We start from the raw sequence: 20,274 nt of genomic DNA on the forward strand, positions 1-20,274 counted from the left end.
ACACCCCTCTCTGATCAGCAGCGCGCACACACACACACACACACACACACACACACACACACACACACACACACACACACACACACACACACACACACACACACACAAAGCAGTATTCCAGCTGCTTACTGTGAACTAAATAACTGGATTCTCTGCTGGTTCCCTGGTGCAGGTTAGTAGATCCAACACTCCTCCACCTTTATCTCAGCGTCAAACATGACTGAAAACAAACCAGGCCTGTGACACGTCTTCCTCCTCTGATCCAAAAAAAAAGAACCTTGATGATGTAACTGAACTCTGTCGAAGTTTTTTCACGTTTCCTTCCCTCTTAATAAAACCACATTTTTCATTTTTTCACATGGCTTCACTGCGCCGGCTGAATGGGTTGCAGCAGTCAGACTTGCTGAGCTCAGCTGTTCTCACATCACAGCAGGAAGGTGGAGAGGACCCCAGGGGGGGAGTGGACACACAGCCGGCTGTTAGTGGAAGTTTTATTTTATTGCTTCACATTTTTAAAAAATGTGAAGCAAAAATTTTTAATTCTTTTTATACTTTGAAAACAGGTGTTGCTACATCCTATCTGCACGCATCTGATCCTTATTTATCTATGGCGGATATAAATAGAAAAGGTGTGAACCATGTTTGCATAGCGCGTGATCTGCCTGCCCCGGTATCGCAGCCCGTCACTGGGTCAACCATGCTTCACACAGAAGCAGTCACGGTTCCCCTGCAGCCTGTGTGACATTTGAGAATCTGTCAGAAGGAAGTTTGCATGTCTGTGAGCCGCGTCGCTCGGCCTCTGTACACAGTTTACTCTCAGCAAGCAGCTGTGCGTAAACTGTTAGTGTTGCAGTGGGAAGCAGAGGGATTAGTCAGAGACCCGCCGTGTCACTCAGCGCAAAACAGAAAGTTGCACTTTTGACTTTGTTTGCCGCTGAAACCCGACAAGAGGCATATGTGGAATATTACCTGGCAGATCGCTTAACAAGTGTTTTTTCTCATTTGAAAAGGATTAAAAATTTAATTTGTAGAGCAGCTCGTTTTCTTAATGAAAGACACGACTGTTTTCAGAGACAAAACTTTTGGGAGTGCAAGACTTTTCTTGTAAAGTGGCAGGTTGCTCAAATTTAGGAAACTTATTTTAAATGTAGAGCTAAAAAGAGAATATCTTTATTTACAAAAAATTTTAATCTAAAAATAAAAAATGTGTATTTTATATACGTATATGGGGAAAAGCACAAGCAGGAGAAATATGTAAGGACGATCTTTTTTCTTCCAACACCTGGTAAATGTCACCTTTTCTAATCAAATGACAGAACAAAAAACTCAAAAAAGTATGAAGGAAAAAATCCTTTGTATTTTAAAATTAAACAAATCATGATCAAAATAATGCTTCATACTATACATGACAATAACTTAAGTGTTCTTTGTACAGTAAATACAAAAACAGGAGAAGATGACATTTTTTCCCCTGTGTTCAATCTGTTTATTGGTCTATTTCTTTAGAGTTTTTTCCCCGCAACAAGATCGTATTTAAATCCAAACTGAAGTAGATTTTTCTCTATGAAAATAACATGCTGGGGCCACTGTAGATAGAAAGAAAAAGAAAAGAGAAAATTTCCACCACAAAATCTCAGAAAATTTGAAAGAAAATCTGGAAATTCCAGTCAAAAATTTGCTAGAAAAAACAATTGAGATTAACCTCAAATATTTTTTTTTAGAAAAAACAAGAGCATTTCTGAGAAAAAATTTTGACGTCTGAAACTGAAATTTCTACGTTTTTTTTCCTCTAATATCAAAATTTCTGAGGTTTTTTTCTAGCAAATTTTCAACATTTCAAGCTCAGAAATTTCTGAATCTCAAAATCTGAGTTTTCTGATGGAAATGTACATTGTTTTAATCTACAGTGGTCCTAATATACAGTCATATTCAGCAGTGCTAGTAATAAAGCAGAATAAAAACAAAAAATAAGAAAAGATAAAATCTTCACCATTTCCTTTTTTATTATTTACAAAAAAAATGTTGAAACTTTGATCTAAAAATAAAAAACCAACACTTAGATAAAATGAACTCAGTCGGGCAGAAAGTCCGTTCCGCTCAGCTTGTCACAGTCGATTACTGATCATAAAAAATGTATGAATATTACTGACTAAATGTTTTTCTGTCTATATTCCCTTGCCTTCCTGTGTGTGGAGTGTTAACACTGACTGAGAAATGTAAAAGAGTTCAATTTGATCTTTCTTCTGCACAGCTCCTGCTCCTGTTTTCACGCTTATGGGAAAATATGATTTCAGATCATTTTATCAGGCTTGTTTGAGCTGCAAGCACTTATTTAATCAGATAAAACACTATTTAACCAAAGCAGCAATACTAAACGGAAATACAAACCATCACAAAATCTGTGAGATGTCCCACTTTTCTTTTTGAAAGCTACTTTAAAGTTGAATGTTTAGCTGAAGACATGGTTGCTGTTCTGTCCAGCTGTCCTCCCCAGGAGGCTGAATGAACTCCACAGCTCAGCAGTAAAAGACTTGCAGTCATGGTTCCTGAACGTGTTCCAGCAGAGTGGGGCCTCCTGTCTACTTCCTCTTCCTGCCCCGGCCTCGGCGGCCCCGGCCTGACGAGGGGCCCGCTCCGTCCGGGCCCAGGGCGCCATCCGCCTGGCCGGCCGGGATGTTGATGTGGCCCTCCTGGATTTCGCTGCGGGCCTCGGAGGACAGCTGCTCGATCTTCTGCTGCGTCTCCAGGTAGAACATCACGTCTCTCAGCTGCTCCTGCAGCTCCGTTATCACCACATCCTTCCGCTCGCCTGCAGCACGTTTCAATAAAGCACAGAAAAATGATCTGCTTAAATATTAATAACAGACTTTGGTTCTTTATTTACTACAGGGATTCTGCAGGTTTCAAAAACTCAAATTTAAAACCTTTTTACGACCGCTATGAATGAAATTTAAGACCCAAATCGCCACAGAAAAGTACAAAAGAAAATTGTATATTTCATATACTAGTAGTGCTGAGCTTTTTTGCACAGAATCAGCGTAACATTTTATGGGTTTTTAACAGAAATAAGCAAATATTGTCCAGGCAACTGACGATAAATGGACACATACCCTTGATGGATGCAAAAAAGCTAGCTAGCTAGCTAGCAAGGGTATACTAGCGTCTAGTCAGCGGTAGCCTCAATCGCCTTGAGTTACAGAACAGAAGTTCGATGTCTGCGTGAGACTCAAATGTTTGAGTGGAGAAAAAAAAATTACATAGAACATACGAGATTAAATAGTTCTGCTACAAATACCATCATTTAGCTAACAGCCATGTTAATTATGGCGATACTTAAACACGACAGAATTTAAGACCTGTGATTAAGGTATTTAAGGCCAACTCGCATTAAAAACAAATTTAAGACATTTTAAGGCCTTAAGTTCAGACACATTAATTTAAGACTTAAGACTGTGCGGACAGCGTGTCTTAGAGGACTACAGAGATATTGACTGGCTGGTCAGAAACCAAGAAGAACTGACTGCACCGTTGCTAAGCGATGACAGATCATATTAACAAAACCCTTCTTTAGCTAACGATGCTAACCATGCACACTGTGCTGATAAGATGCTGAACTACATACTCATTTACTCTCTTTTTAAAACAGTTGAACATTGACACTTGATGCTTCTTAATAGCATTCATCCTACAACAATGACCATCATTCTAAAGTCTTACAAAATCTGAATACTGGCAATCAGTCATACATTTCTGATCAGTTCTGATTAAATGTAGGCGTAGCAGAAATTTACAACCCCCCCCTTTGCATATTAAGACCATTTTATGATAACACAACCTCAGTAGGAGGGACGTCTTTTTATGTGTCATTATGAGAAGGACTGAGGTAGAATGATGTGAGGCAAGATGGATGCTTTCCATTATTATCTGAGTCACTAAAAGAGGAGGCAGCAGAGCTGAGTTACACTAAAGATAACATCTCATTTGGTTTTACAGAAATCCATAACAGTCATATTCAGTACAGTAGCCTTTACTTCTGTTAATTATGACACATTTTCAATTACAGCTAATGAAGATACCTCATTTAAGGTAAGAATATTACATCAGACCAATAAAAAAAACAATACTTTCAATACAAAAATGTGGATTTGATAAAAATGTGGTTTTTAATGTGCAGTCAGAACACGCATTCCAATTCTCTAAAGATGACTGAACTTTTACAAATGATATTTGATGCAATTATAACAACTAACATAACTGAATAATTAGCTTCCCTATCTTCATACTCCAACTGTTTTTAGAGGGAAACATTTCATCTGCAGTAAAAACAGACGGGATCAGAAAGTTGACAAAATCCCTCTGAGAGCCCCGGTTTGAAATCCCCGAACCAGCCTCAACATCAAAATTATACTATGAGAAAAGCTGATGTTTGTTCAGACAGTTTGCATTCCCCGTTTAAAAAAAACAACTTTTCTATAGATGGTGATTCGTGCAAAGTGGGAAAGTCCAGAAACATGAGCGCTGCAGCTGGGCTGGGTGATGTAGTTCCTTCCTGGTTTGATAAGCGGTGCCTCACATGAGGAAGCTAACGGCCGACACTTTCAAATCGAGGTAGGGAGTGTTAGCAGTAGCACTGACCCTCACACGGCCACTTAACCAGAGAGAGTCAACACACTCTCTCTGGTTAATGTGTGTTAAAGTGTGTGTGTTGGTTGGCTACAACACAGAAACGTTATCGTTATAGAAGCAAACATCAGTAGATGCAGTCAGTACTTTAGGTCAGTTAGCCAAAAATAATAAGCACCGTCTTAACGCCAACATACATTTCTGCACATGCAAGTGATTCAAAGTGGTTCATAATTTCCACACAGACATGAACTTATTACTAATTTTAACATTTTTTTAAATGTAATAAAAATTATTTAAAAAAAAGATGACAGATCTGTGCAACCACAAACTCCTCTTTACGAATCACTTTTGGTTGATCTGCTGGAGTCACTGGGGTGTGTGTGTGTGTGTGTGTGTGCTTGCTTGCAGAGAAAGCAGCAGGGATAGAGGGACCAAAGGGGAGTGACAACATGTCAGCAGATAGGAATCTGGTAAAAAAAAAAATTCTGTCTCCTCCTCAACAGGTCAGGGTTTGCATCAGATTCGGTTGATCAACACGATTTGATTAGACATACTGGAAGATTAGAGAGTGACGGACGAATTGAAAAACCAAGAACCACTGAGGGAAATGACACAAAAACCTCTGAAGAAGACACCGAGTTCAACTTTCTTCTTCACGAAATGTAAACAAAAATATAGTGGCACTGGATTTTAGCAGGCGTAGAAATTTCTCCAGCTAGCGCTAGAACCCCACATTTGTTTTGGTATTGACCCAGAATGCCCTGCGTTATAGTCCACTTCCTGCTTTTGGAGCAGACTCCAGTTTGCTTGGCATCTACAGTCCACTTTAATCAAACCAAGACGACCAGAATTTAGTTTTTTTGGTTTGCATCAAAGTTTGATTACAAATTCACACTTCGCCAAACAAACCGGTCCTAGAAAAAGAAAAACACAGAAGAAGAAGTACTCCTGTCTGTGGTGAACATAAAAACAAACGCTCTGTATTTTTGAACACCCAGAATGGATCCGCACCAAGTTCTAAAAACTTAAATTCACACAGACACGTCTACTGATCCAATAATCCAAAAGAACCATTTTCATGTCTGGAACATCAGACTCCCAATTTGCCATGGATGTAACCCTGCCCGTTGCTAGGCATGGATTCAGTTTGTTTCACAAGCATCTCAGCACAACGGAGTGTTTTCTTGGAAAGATGGGGCTGGTCCAGAATGTCATCACACCTGCTACCCCCCCAGAAGGGGGTAGCATCACCCAAAAGGGGGTGACCCATGTCCACCCAAAAGGGGGTGGACATGGGTCAGCTCCAGCCCTCAGGGTTGCAGCTGTAAAACTGCTCTCTCTGACACATTCCTGTCACTGTTTTCACATCTATGTGTCGCAGAACCAAAAACCAGAGGTCTTCTAAAGGGTTGTCTCTCAACCGTGGTCCTTGAGGCACACTGCCCTGCGTGTTTTAGGTGTTTCCTTGCTTCAGCCCAGCTAATTTTAATCGATGGCTGATAAACAGGTGTTTGTTGAACAGCAATCAGTTCAATCAGGGGACAAAAACCCTTTGAGAGCACCGGTTCAAAATCCCTAAACCAGCCTAGACATCCAAATTATACGAAAAGCTGATGTTTGTTCAGACAGTTCCCATTAACCATTTAAAAAAAATACAATTTCTATAGACGGTGATTCATGCAAAGTGGGAAAGTCCAGAAAAGCGAGTGCTGCAGCTGGGCTGGGTGATGTAGTTCCGTCATGGTTTGATAAGCAGCGCCTCACATGAGGAAGCTAACGGCCACTTTGTCACGTGGAAACGCATGACCGGGCGTGTGTTTCCACAGTCTGTTTATAACCATTTATATGATTTATAAATGTCTGCTGTAAACACACATCAGTTGTCTATTTACAATAAGCGATGCTCAGCCTGGCGGGGGGCAAGTAAAACCTGGTGGCCCGCCAGGCTTATGAGCAGACTGGGGGGAACCCTGTATTTAGAGCCGCCTTTCATTAGTAGTAAGTGGAACACTGATTAGTATCGTCTCATAATTATGTTTTTAAGGTGTAGAGCACTTTGAACTGTCTTATTGCTAAAATGTGCTACACAAATAAACTTGACTGACCTGACTTGCTGCCGTCATGACAGACGTTTGTGGAGTACGACAACATGTTGCTATCGCTACTTAGCAGGACATGAACAATCCTCACTCCTTACACGTTGGAGGAAAAACAAATGGCTTTTGAAGCTCGTCCGAGGAAACGTTACATGAGCAGCAGCAGAAAGGTCGTGACATGGGAGAGAATACTCAAACATAAGATCTATGAGCTACATGAAAGGCTTGTTTGACCTCCGACAACTCAGGCACAACAAGAGAAACATTACGAGACCATTATTTACACGGAAGCTGCAGCCGTTATGAGAGGACCATAAAGTCTAAAAGGGAAGGTACCAATCCTCATAGGGTGGATGTGTAGAGAGGGAGCTTCGTCTGAATGCTTCCTGTAATAAAAACCCAGAGGTTGAAGGAAAACTACTGATATGCCCACTCACAGGTAGACTGCCCTCAGGCACTCATGATGAAAACATTCCTGAGCTGAACGTAATAATGGTGGGACTAAGAAACAATGTTATTCCAAAAGGTTAGAACCTTAAGCCATTTATTCTAACAAGAAAGGAGAATCTTCCTCATAAAGACCCGCTTACTACTCATTCCTCCTCCTCTCCACCCGCTTGCAGACGGCCACCACACCCAGGAATAGCTGCGGCTTGGTTGTGTTGCAGTAATTTGCATCTCATTTGCAAATGTGACCTCGTAAAGAGGAAGTAGTCTCTGACAGTGATATTCTGTCAAAAATAAATCATTCTGTTCTAGCTGCCATTTCTAAAGAGTCCTGGCAGAGGAGCAGCTGATCAGGAACAAACAAAATAACAATGAGTGAAAGAACTTATTTGATTATGTAAACCAGCCAAAACATTTCCCGGCAGTCATTTCTCGTAGAATAGCGCTCTCCACAGCCCACCTTTTGTTCCACAGAGAGGGAGTTCTTCTGAAAGTGAGTTGATCACACATGGAAAAAATAAACTACCACCATCAACAGAACCACTTTTGACAGCTGTAATGTGTAGGTAGTTATCTTTCATCAGATCTCGTCAGTCACTCAAATTGTCATGGAGGAAATTCCGCCCCACTCTTCTTTACGACATTGCCTCATTCATTCTAATGTAATACAATGTATTTTATTTAATGACTGTAAATCTGTATTCTCTGTGATCTTCTCCAGAAACACACAAGAGAGCTGTTATTGGACTCCCAGCTCATGTCCGCTAATCCACTAATAGCGGAGCTAATTTTTTGTTTAGCGCTTTAGGTAACTTTGAAAACCATTAGCGCACATAGCTTCCCCTAAATAGAAGTTTTTTTAAACATTCTATTACACTAATTTACTTACCGTATTTTCCGCACTATCAGGCTCACCTAAAAACCTTCAATTTCCTCAAAAGCCAACAGTGCTCCTTATAATTTGGTGCGCCTTATATATGGACCAATGTTGAGCCACAACAGGTCTAGTAACTACAGTAAGCAGCCGCCGACTTCATTTTCGCCCGTAGAACAAGAAGTGCGCGGTGCATGTTGGGATAGTTGTCAGAACGCTGGTTTGTATTCTATTAATAAAGTTTCACTGACCTATCTACCTACCGACCTGATAATCAGGTCGTCTGCAGGTCATTTAGCACCACGTTCTCCACCAACATGCTGTGGTGACCGTCGCCCTTCGTCACCCTTCTCCGTGAGCCTTCCGGCCCAGTCGCAGAAGGCTCTTCTCGCCGACCGGAGTCGGACTGTTTTGTTGACATTCCGTTTAGTGCAGCTCCATCTAGCTCCATCCAACTCCAGCCTCTACTGTAGCGTCTATTCTATGCGCCTTATAATCTGGTGCGCCTTATAGTGTGGAAAATATGGTAGCTATTTTGTAAACTTTTAGCGGAATAAAGTTTGACATCTGTGTTACGTGCCTTAAAAACATGTAAATTATAATGTGAAATTAAATTGGTGCCCTAGGTGTGGAGTCTTTCAAGGGAAGTTATGCTTTTAATTGAAGTTAGCGCTTTAGCATTAGCTTCCGTTAAAGTATGTGTTGATGTAGCATTTTAGCATTAGTTTCCACTAAATAAGGTCTTGTTGTAGCATTTACCGATAGCTTCTGCTAAATAACATGTTGGTGTAGTTTTTTAGTATTAGCTTCTGCTATCTGATGTGTTGGTGCAGTGTTTTTAGTATTAGCTTCTGCTAAATAACATGTTTGTGTAGTGTTTTAGAGTTAGCTTCACCTAAATGTCAGTGTAGTGTTTTAGCATTAGCTTCTGCTAAGTAACATATTGGTGTAGAGTTTTCAAATTAGCTTCAACTAAATATGTTGGTGTAATGTTTTAGCATTAGCTTCTGCTAAATAACATTTTGGTGTAGGGTTTTAGCATTGGATGAAATATTTACCGTTAGAAGAAAGAGACACCTGTTTTGCAGAGACTAAAGTAGTGACAACATTCCTACCCACCAGGAGACGTGGAGACTGAAGTAGTACTAGTGGACAGACATTACTGAGGCAGAAATGTGGAGGACTTACCGCTCTCTTTTCCTTTGCGTTCCTCCTCGGCCAGCTGGGCTTGCAGCTGCGTCTGATTGGCTCTCAGACAGCGGTTCATCTCCTGCTCCTCCTTCAGCTCCTGGCTCAGCTTCAGCACTCGACCGTTGAGCTGAGTGCACCTGAAAGAGCCCGATATGTAAAGACTGTGGCTTCACCACTTAATCCTTAGAAAACAAGCATGGCTGGAGAAGAGCCGTCTTCCTTTAACACTATGATTAACAGCAGGACTTCCAGATTTTTGTGGCAGGGAAATATCGTGACAAGCACAAGTCTGACATATGCAATACAGGGAAATGGCAGTCAGGCTAAACAAGACATTGGCATTTCTTTGGAATTGACAACAGATTCCTGTAGTTTCTCAGTAAAGGCTGTTGGCAGATCTACTGAAATGTGTTTCTGTAGGAAGTGGAGCAGCAGCTGAACAGTCACGAAACCATGGCAACAAGATACAATAATGTGCTTAATCATGATGACTCACATCATGATGAAATAATCGTCAGCTAATTTAATAATTGATTAATCGTTTATTGGAAGAACAACACACTCAACTGTAATTAAGCTAAAACTATACAAAAATATGCATTTTCTATTTAACACAAAAAAACTTGTCTGTAAAAATATTCTATCTAGAACTTTAAGTGGCAATTTTAGTTTCACCTGGTTCAAATTCTGTAAAAGATTTCTAGCATCTTATGCTATCTAGTTATTAATAGGTTAATCCAAAAACTAATTACCAGATTATTTCTACATCAATCTGGTAATTAGATTACCAGATTAGTGTAATCTGGTAATCTGTTAAATCAAGCAGATTTCAAGCAGAAACGTTTTAGCTGCAGATTCATCCTTTGCTACAAATGATCAAGTGTACACTAAAGGAAGGCTGTTACTGCATTTTAGGGAACTAAATGTTTATTTTCTTATCTAAAAAAGGAATTGAATTTGTGTATTTGCAATTTTTATGTATTTCTAGTACTGTATAAAATAAACTTAAGTGGTTAAATGAAAAAAATTGGCAGTGTGCCTATTTTTTATCCGATTAATCGTCAGAATAACGATTAATCGCTGCAACTAACAATTATTACTGAATATAATCACTAGTTGCAGGCCTGAATACGAGCTCACATCGTATGGTACACACACACGTGCACACGCACGCACGCACGCACACAAACACACACTCTCTCCCCATTTAAAAAGACAAACCTACTTCTTCTCTAGGCTCTGCTTCTCTTTGCTTATTTCTCCTAATCGCTGCTCCAGGTTATCGCAGCGCTCCAGGGTCTCCTTAAACTTCGCCTTCATGTTGTTGATCTGACAGCAGAATCGAAGAGTTTGAATCCAGAACTCAGAACCTGACACGACACCGAGACATATTGTTGCTTCTCTACCTCCTCGGCCGTCTCCTTCTCCAGATGAACAATCTTGTTCTCCCAGTAGATCCTCTGGGACTCCAGCTGGCTGGTGAGCAGGTACGAGTACTGCAGACAGAGGCAGATCGTTGGGATCTGTCTGGGCTTGTTCAGGGAACCAAATCTCATCTAAAACAAATAAAAAAAAAAAACTGCTTACCTCCAACTGGAGAGCATCTATTTTCTCATCTTGGCAAGTGTCTCCTTCGCACTCAAACTGCACCATCTTCCCATCGGTCTTACTGGCCACCAGGCGGTGCACGTAGTTATCTGCATTAGAAGAGTTACACAGCAATCACTGCAGGAAGGCTTTTCTATTTCAGGTTAAAAAAAAAAACCTAGGAAAATCATCGTTGGGACAATTGTTGATCCTCCTAGCGATTTTTAAAAAAAAATAAATGTAACTACAGCATTTTTTTAAATTTGTTCTCAACCTTTCTTCAGTTGATCAGAAATGGCTGATTCCATGACACCATGCATCTCTGTGTCACCAGGATCCATCTCTGTCTCACCACCACGGTGAGAGAGCAGGATGAAAGGAGAGGTTAAAAAAAAAAGAACCCCCAAAACTTAGTGAAGAGTGGGATCTTGGTGTTATCCAGTCTCTTTGACAACCATTGGACAGCTCTGTATGTGCCAAGTGGAGCAAAGTTAAGATGACCTATCATCATAAATGTAAACATATTGAGTTTGCGAAACTCTACTGAGACTTTAAGTGGAACTGTGAGCTTTGGTCAGTCGAGGCTAAGGCAGGAAACTCTGCCCACATCAGGTGCTTCTCATGGCAGCCCAGTTATGTTATGAAATATAAAAGAAGTGAAACATAATGAGCTGTAAAAACTAACTGGAAGCTAAGGTTGTACAAATTACATGTAGTCTTTAAGACATTAATTATACAATAAGGCTGAAATAATTAATCGGCTTAGTCGTGATTAATCAAATCTTGAAATAATAATAGACTAATTTAGTAATCAAATAATCGTTCCTCAGACAATAGAGTATAAAAAAGGCCATTTGCTGAGACAACCACACGTTACAGCAGTAATAATGGCAAAAGTCAACAAAACATGTATATAAATTTTGCATTTAATTAATAAAAAAAAAAAAAAACTTTGTAAATATGTTCTACAAAAAACAGAACAAATTCTGTGAAAAGTAGGTTTTTAGCTGCAGATGAATCCTTTGATACATATGTTCAAACATACGTTAAAGGAATGTGTCGTTATTGGATTTAAGGCAATCACATATTTGTTTAACTACTTTTAAAAAGCAATAGGATTAATGGTTTATTTGCATTTTTAATATTGGACAAAATAAGCTTAATGAAAGAAATGAAAAATTTGCAGAATGTGGCTACAATTTCTATCTGATTAATCGATTAATCGCCCGAATAATCGATTAGTAAAATAATCGCTTGTTTCAGTATAAAAAATCTACAGAATGGAAGAGTAAAAAAAAACATTCAGCATTTAAAATGATTCACTGTTTTGTTCTGCAAAACAACAAAGCTAAAATATCCACTTTATATCAAGTGAAGCATCAGGTTCACCGTTAGTTTGTTTTAATCCCAACTTGTTAGTTTGGGTTGAACCAGTAAGAACTGATCTGTGTTTGTGGCAGACAGGTAAGAGAAACAGAAGTACTCTGACTTAGTTACTAATTTACGGAAACTGTGTGTTGAGTAAACTGTGGCTCCGTGATGTCTTACTTCTTCCTCTCTTAAAACACGCGCGCGCGCGCGCACGCGCGCGCACACACACACACACACACACACACACACACACACACACACACACACACACACACACACACACACACACACACACACACACACACACACACACACACACACACACACACACACACACACACACACACACACAGAGCAAATTGAATATAGTTCAATTTGCTCTGAACTATATTGGTGAAGAATGAAAAGTCACAGATGTTCTGTAAATAGGTTGATAACTTTTAGAAATGTTTCCTCTAACAGTTTATCTGGTGCTGCTGCTGACTAAATACCAGCTCCTTATGTTTCCACCAAGTCAAGAAAATCAGACAAACTCAGCACCAGATCACTGCTGGAGCAGAGGAAACATTCCCAACGTCCAGAAACACGAGGCGGACCCGCAGGGAACAGCAGCCAATCAAAACATTGTAAATGCCACGTTCAAAACAGTTTGCTTGGTTTGTTTTAAATCTGAAAAAAATCAAAAACAAAATCTCGAACAAAGAAATCCAGAAAAACCACATCTAGATTCACAGCCTAGACTAGCACCAGAATAGCGCGAGCTAACGAAACTCGATTTCTAGGACTTAATCGGATCTCACTGAGGTTTTCCTCAGAGTTCAACGGGGCAAGGTGTCGCTAACAGCTGATAATTTTCCATCAAATCCATAACAACCAGTTCTTCAGTACATTTGGTCTTTAAATATCACCATGGGGTTTTAAATAAATGTTTAAAGGCTGTTTATGCTCCAGTTTCCAGCTGCTGTTCTGGTTTACATTTTATCTGTAAGTTACGGCAGCCATTCCACACTGAATGAAAAAGACTCCCTTTTTGACATTTTTTGGGTTTCTTCTGCCCCCTTGTGGACAAAATTCATTACAGCAACAACAGAAATGGTTTCCTATCGCTAAACCTTCTACTTTGCAGTCGCCGCCCTGTTTTCCCACGCAAACCCCGTCATCAAATGCGCGGTACCTCCAGCGTAGTCCCACACACGGTGATTTGTGAGCTGCATGGCGTACGTGTGCTGCGTCTCCTCAAAGTGCTTGTAGGCATGTCGACTGACGTAGCGCCCGCAGCCGATGTGCCCGCAGATCAAACAGATCCACAGGTTCTGCAGGGGAAAAAAAACACGCAGAATAATTAAAAGAAAAGTTCAATAAACAACATCAGTCAGTCGTGACGTTCTCAGAGAGTGATTGGTCACCTCCTGCACGCCGCACTCAAAGCATTTGTTCTCTTCCACCGGCTCTGGCGTCTGACAGTACCGACACACCGGACACCTAGGAAACACACAGCGCACTCAGCTGAGGTCAAAGGTCCTTTGTGAAACAGAAAAATACACACAGCAGAACAAACGCATCACACAAAGCTGGGAGAGACATCCAGAACCACGTAGAAACATGGAGCAGAGACAATCAGAGAGACGCAGCCCACCAGCACCGAGAAACTGAACGAAGAACAAACATGGAGGACGGAAACAAGTCGGATAAAAAAAAAAAAAAAGAAAAGACAACAGCTTTCAGATCGAGACGCTAAGCAGGTGTTAAACAACGCTTCGGAGAAGGAAGGGTTGAGTGTTGGACTCACGAGGCGTCTTCCCATCGCTGGAGACACTGGCTGTGAAAGCTGTGGTTGCAGAGCGTGGTGAGGATGCCGTTGACCGACTCGTCCATCCTCTCCAGGCACACGGTGCACTTCGGCAGCTCGGTCAGCTCCATCACCGGCAGGCTGGCTCCCTGCAGCAGAACAGACAGGAAGAGGAGAAACATGGAGGAATTAAATGTGCAGAGGAAGGAGAAACCAGGAAAGGTTGAAGGTTGGGGTTGATACGCTAGTAAAGGCTGGTTTTGTTTGAAATAAAGCTGAAATGTTAAATGTGGATACAACAAACACATCTGGAAAAACAAACAAAAAAATCCAAAGAAATAATGTTGAGACAAAGAATCACAAAGAATTTTTTTCTTTACAGAATTGTTTTTCTTCCAGATCATAGTTGGGTGGAAGTATTACTATAAAGCTGTAGCCACTCTATACTTAATTTGCTGGACAATAAACTATTCCAGTAACTATTTCACTAAACAATAACATTGTTGCTCTGAGACCATTTTCAAGTATTGATGATAATGCCATTTTGCTCTCTCAAAAACTCATAGACTTTAATTTTGCATAGAGCATTTAACACTGGAACTTGATATTTGAAATATTCAAGGTAAAACAAGCAAAAACCTGGGATGCATCGATCCACTTTTTTCACTTCCGATACCGATATTTGAGGTTTAGCATCTGCTAAAGCCAATCCCATACTGAAAAACAGAGCTGAATTGAATTAAAAATGTTTTTAAACACAAACATAAATGTGCTGAGTTACAAATGTATTTGCTGACTCTACACCAGAACAACACACTTAAATAAACCAATAGCTTTGTAAGCTATTGGTGTATTATTGTACAACTTTAATTTGTTCAGTCAGCCCAATTAAGAGTCTAAGAAATAATGTAAAATAATAAAATTTTTTACAAAAACAACATAAAAAACAAATTACAATAAACCTTCCAAATGGTTCAGAACATGCAAATAGGAATTCTAAGTATAATGTAAAGTAAATAATCAATCCCTCAGAGAACAAAGCATAGAACTAGACTGAATAGATCTGCCCTTATGAATTCATTGTCACCAATACCTGATCTAGATTTTTTTCAATATCAGGATCAATACAGATATTAATATCAGATCAGTGCATGTCTACCAAAAACAATAAACAAAATGGAAGCAAAAAATAAAAACACACACGACCGAATCATAAATAAAATGGACTGTGACGACAAACTAAACAAAATTTTCCTTCAAAAAATATTAACATTTAAACTTTTTATACGATTGATTATGTGCTTACTGGAAAAAATTCCCAGAAACGTTGTTCACCTGCAGCCAAGCGACTCTCCCACATGGTTCAGTGATTAAGGTTGAGGTCGGAGGTCAAGAAGCCACAGAGCTTACCTGGCCTTTATCTGTGAGCCCAGAGCTCGCACGCTCTGTCTGTCCAAACACGCATCACCTTAAACTGACAGCTCACTAACAGACCTCTGAGCCACTTGGCTTGTGGGAATTTGTTCTTGGAATTAGAGCCAAGCAGCAGGTTCAGAAGGAAACGACAAGCATTCTTACGTCCTCAGACTTTATGACCTCCGCTCGCTCCACGTAGACCAGCTGGCACACTGCTTCCTCGATGGAGTTGAACTGGCGTCCGTTGCAGGCCGTGTAGAAGCTGTCTGCGTCGGCCTGGGAGACGCAAAACACACGGCATGTTGAGAAACGGCCGAGTCGGAGCCGCTCCTGATTGGCTGATCCGACTTTCAGAATGTTAATAATGCTCACCAAAAAAAATAAAGAGTAGTAATAGTAATAGTCGTAGTAGTAGTAGTAGAGAAAGGGCCGTTTCCCAGGAACCCCGAAAGATTTAGGATGTAAATCAATGTTTTACAGACATTGTGCCTTACATAAAACTCATAGGCCCATATGAAGTTTTATTATTGTTACATTGTTAATAATGTATACAATACCCAAATATATGAAAGTGCCGAGATAATTTCCATTTGGAAATTAGGGCTGCAATTAACGATCATCTTAGCTGTCGATTATTCTGATTAACAAACTGGAATATTCTGCTTGTATTTTTTATTTTTGCAATGTTATATTACAAGAAATACATTTAAATGATGTAAAAGCTAAAATTAAGTAAACATTTTATTGCCTCAAATGCAACAACGCGGAACTGCTTTGCTAATTTGTTGACAGTTTTCTGGAATAACCCATTAACAACCAGACAGCAAAAGATTTTTAATAGCAGACGGAGTTACCTGAGAGGAGAATTTGATGAGAACCATGTACTGGTTGGGAGTGGAGTCCCGTATGATCTTCATGTGCTCCATGACGTCATTAAACGGAGCCATGAGCTTCATGAGGTCGTGGCTGGTCATGGTGGCCGGAACGGTCAGGATGCACACCATGGCGCTGCGCCGCACATCTTCGGTCAGCGACGTCATCTTACTGCCGGCGGAGTGGACAAAAAAGATGCTTTACATTCACAAAAAGATTTATTTGTTTATTTGATTTAATGCTGTATTAGTAATAGTTAAGGAGAGCAGCAGGACATCCCAGTTCAGAGTTGTGACAGATTTGAAAAACCTGAATATCCAGAGTTCTTAGTGCCTTACAATCAATTAAAACATAAAATGCAATAATGACACATCAGCCATGAATTTACAGGAAAGAAAGACATGAAAGAGGAGGGACACAAGGAAAAAACATAGTAAGAAAACAAGAAATAAAAAGGAAAGAATTAAGGAAATAAGTAAGAAATTATGGAAAGAAGACATGAAAAATTTAAAAACTAAGGAAAAATAGAAGGAAGCAAGAAAGGCACTAAGGAAAGTGAGTCAATTAAGGAAACAAGCACAAAACTTGGAAAAGAAGAAAAATGAGCAAGGAACTAATGAAAGAAGAAAACTAGGAAGGAGTTAAGGAAAGAACATGACAACTAAGGAAACAAACATCTACTAATGTAGGTGCAACTTCGCGGTGTCGAGGAAGTTCCCCTCCATTCGGATGAGAGCTACCAGCACAGCAACACCGTCTCCTGTGGCTCACTCGTTTTTTCCTGTTAAAACAGGTTGGTTCGGGTCTAAGCTGAAAACTGAAATGTGATAAACATGATTACTCTGTTAAGCGTCGTGACCTTGGTCCCCGGTGTATTTGGTTTGTGTTATTTTATGTTGTTATTATAGTTAGCTAATAAGCTCTCGGTTAGCTGCTCAGAGGATTTCATCAGATGGTACGTGAAGAATGCGTATGTTTTATATAGCCGTCTGTAATGTGCATTAATTTACAATTCCTGAAATAGTAATAAGCTGATGTTGTGTTATAGAACAACTAGTAGAAGTGTGAATGTATAGTCACAATTTTTCAAAGTTGTATAATGACTTTATTATTACAACCTGGAATAAATTCGGATGAGAGCTAACAGCACAGCAACAGCGTCTCCAGTGGCTAACTCGTTTTTTCCTGTTAAAACAGGTTATTTGCATCTGCTTGCCTGTCCCTCCACCTGGGACCTGCAACACTAAGGAAAAATAGAAGGAAGCAAGAACGGCTCTAAGGAAAGTGAGTCAACTAAGGAAACAAGCACAAAACTTAGAAAAGAAGAAAAATGAGCAAGGAACTAATGAAAGAAGAAAACTAGGAAGGAGTTAAGGAAAGAACATGACAACTAAGGAAACAAACATCTACTAATGTAGAATGAATCAAATAAGAAAAGAAGATAGGAAAACACAAGAAATTGAGGAAAGATAGAAGGAAACAAGGAGGGAGGAAAGACAGAAGGAAGGACACAAGACAGGAAGTAAATAACAGAAGATAAGGAAGGACAAAAGGGAGAAAAAGATGAAAAAGGATGGAAATAAGAGAGAGAATGAGGAAAAAGAAAGGAGGGATAAAGGTAAGATGGAAGGAAGGATTTCAGAAAGGAAGAAAAAAAGAGAGGAGCTGTTTAGACAGTGGGATACTGGACTGGAAATAAAATCTCTTTTCTTTTCTTTTTTCCCTACATAGATTTCTAGAGCTGAAAAAAACTGAAATTAAACTCCATCGTCTTCTATGCTGGAGGCGGACGGAACCCAGTATCAGTTTTCAGAACGCGTCCGATCAGAACCCACAACGACTCACTTGGTCTTGTAGAGGTGCATGATGCCATGGACGATCTCCACCGACGGATTCCCGCTGAAGAAGGAGATCTGTTCCGGTAGCTGCTTGGAGGGCGAGTCTGGAGCTGTCTGCGAGGCGCCGCTGGTCTCCTGGGAAACCGGCGTCTCAGTCTGTGCACTCTGAGGACTGCTGCTTCCTTCGTCACTTCCTGCTGCACGAGGAAAGTAACGTTAGTTCAATCAGAGGCAACGACCACGGTCTGCTAAAAATCATACAGTGTGATCAGTTCTGGATCTAATATTACCTAAACACTCAGAACCAAGCATGGGTCAGTTAAAGCCCTGCATCAGCAGGAGATTCTGAAAGTCAGGTGTGTTTACAATTGCTGTCAATTAGATTTAGGAGAGGAAGATGATGAAGGATTCTACAGGTAGTTATGCTTAAAGAACAGAACATGAGATTCTAAAAACCTCCAGGAGCCTTTTAGTTCAGGCTTTTACTTGATCGCATTCACTTGATGGGAAGTGGCAGCTGACGGAAAACCTGCATCGACATTCCACAAAACAGCACCAGCAGCCGTTTCACCCTAGTGTCAGCTGCCGGAAGCGGACACCGGAAGCGCAGTTACCAGCTGCGGCTTGCCGTCTCTCCTGTCGTTTGTGGCGCAAAGACGTGGGCAGGAGGCTGGTCAAGTCGGTCAAAGCTACAAAGCTCCACAGAATGGACTCATTTGCCCATCACTTAACAAAGATAGTAAAATGGAGTGAACTCCTTCTCGGAATCATTTTTTTGTGTTGTGACAGAGCACAATACTCTGCTAAAACAGACCACAACTATCAGGTTTCCTTCATAGAGTGCACACGGTCTCTAACAATGTTTAGATTGGTGGTTTGTGTCCAGGTAACATCTAGGTCGAGGTAAAATTAAGCACAAGGAGCAACAACGTGTTCCCAGCTCTTCATACGTATAAATGCTTACCTGAGGTGGGCTCATAGGTTTCTATCACCATGTCCCCCACGGCTCTGCTGCCCATATGCTGGTGGAGGATGGCTGCTCTCTCCAGCTCACTCTTCCCACTCAGGGCATGTTTGGCTAAACCGAGACTTTTTTCCCGGAGCTCCTCCTCGGACATGCCTTCAACTAGAGGTGAAAAACGGCATCATCTCGGCACAAAAAGCCCAAACATTAGACCAGCACAACACTCAGGCTAAGCTAAGTGTTGTGGGCAGAGCTGCTTTTACTGTAACTGCTAGTCAGTCAGCTCAGCACTCACTTTCAAAATAGAAGCTCGGAAAGGCTCACTTACCAGCAGAGTATTGAAAACCTCGTGGAAAAGGAGACTGGTCGGCTATTTCCAGACGGATAACAACCAGCGAAACACTCATGTGTTAAAAGGGAAAGAGAGCACTTTAACAGAAACAAAAACAAACAGCTGACAGCTGAGCTAGCTCCACAAGGCTAGCTGGATGACTAGCAGTTCACTTTGCGCCCGCAAAACGGTCAGCTGAGAGCAAAATAAAATAGATTGAATATTTTTTTTAGTTCAACCAAACAATATATTAACTCCCCTGCTTTTAAATGTAAACATATTAGTGTTATGATGTTCAACTACCTAAACTTCAGCTGGGTGGTCTAATGCTAGAGGGATCCAATTCTTCCTCTACACCACAAAGAGCTACGGAATGATTTGGTGCCCCCTACTGGCAAGGACGCGTAATTATAAAATACTCAACTCAAATTCGCGAAAAAGGAAAAAAAAAAAATACTCCTAGAAAGTTGCTGAGGGCGGGGATTGGATAGAAAAAAAAACAATTGTCAAACCCAAAGAGGTTTAAAAATGATTAAGAATTTTCTAAATCTCAGATATTTGACAAATTAAATATCAAAAAAAGTTATACATTTCACAGCAGACTCAACTCATAAGTTTATGAGGTGCATAAAAATGATTTTAAATCATATAAGTTATTTAACAGCATCCCACAAAAGTAATCACACCCCTTGAACTTTTTCATTTCTATCAAGTTTGATGGAAAGTCACACCTACAGAATTCAGTGTACTTCATGTACCAGACCAACAATGGAGAACACAATTCTAAAGCAGATCATTTTTAGGTAGTTATACAATTTTCTTACATATAAAACCTGTCACACAATCCTACAACAATACTAACCATACAGTA

The 20,274-nt window shown here is 40.3% G+C and overlaps 1 protein-coding gene across 2 annotated transcripts; it reads right to left on the bottom strand.

Annotated features, from left to right (window-relative positions):
• Positions 1-1,335: 1,335 nt before the first annotated feature.
• brap (BRCA1 associated protein) lies at positions 1,336-19,784 on the bottom strand. Of its 2 annotated transcripts, none has more exons than XM_008423302.3 (13): positions 19,401-19,784; positions 19,073-19,234; positions 18,116-18,302; positions 16,252-16,441; positions 15,560-15,673; positions 13,982-14,130; positions 13,599-13,674; positions 13,367-13,505; positions 10,822-10,931; positions 10,641-10,730; positions 10,460-10,563; positions 9,232-9,371; positions 1,336-2,809 (listed from the first exon to the last, which is right to left on the bottom strand). In XM_008423302.3, the coding sequence occupies exons 1-13, from the start codon at positions 19,477-19,479 to the stop codon at positions 2,580-2,582; spliced, it is 1,770 nt and encodes a 589-aa protein (XP_008421524.2). In that variant the 5' UTR covers positions 19,480-19,784; the 3' UTR covers positions 1,336-2,579. The 2 variants fall into 2 exon arrangements, with proteins under 2 accessions (XP_008421524.2, XP_008421523.2); XM_008423301.3 differs by having other exon boundaries at positions 18,116-18,305.
• Positions 19,785-20,274: the final 490 nt, after the last annotated feature.

The sequence above is a fragment of the Poecilia reticulata genome, chromosome 12 (assembly GCF_904066995.2).
Source record: "Poecilia reticulata chromosome 12, P_reticulata-male-v2, whole genome shotgun sequence".
NCBI lineage: Eukaryota > Metazoa > Chordata > Actinopteri > Cyprinodontiformes > Poeciliidae > Poecilia > Poecilia reticulata.

Bases quoted from the DNA above. Each gene is read 5' to 3' on its own strand.
- brap (XM_008423301.3), bottom strand. From the start codon at position 19,479: ATGAGTGTTTCGCTGGTTGTTATCCGTCTGGAAATAGCCGACCAGTCT. The intron at 13,675-13,981 runs GTGAGTCCAACA...TGTGTTTCCTAG, and splicing joins CAGCGATGGGAAGACGCCTC to GTGTCCGGTGTGTCGGTACT. The intron at 13,506-13,598 runs GTGACCAATCAC...TTTCCCCTGCAG, and splicing joins TTGAGTGCGGCGTGCAGGAG to AACCTGTGGATCTGTTTGAT.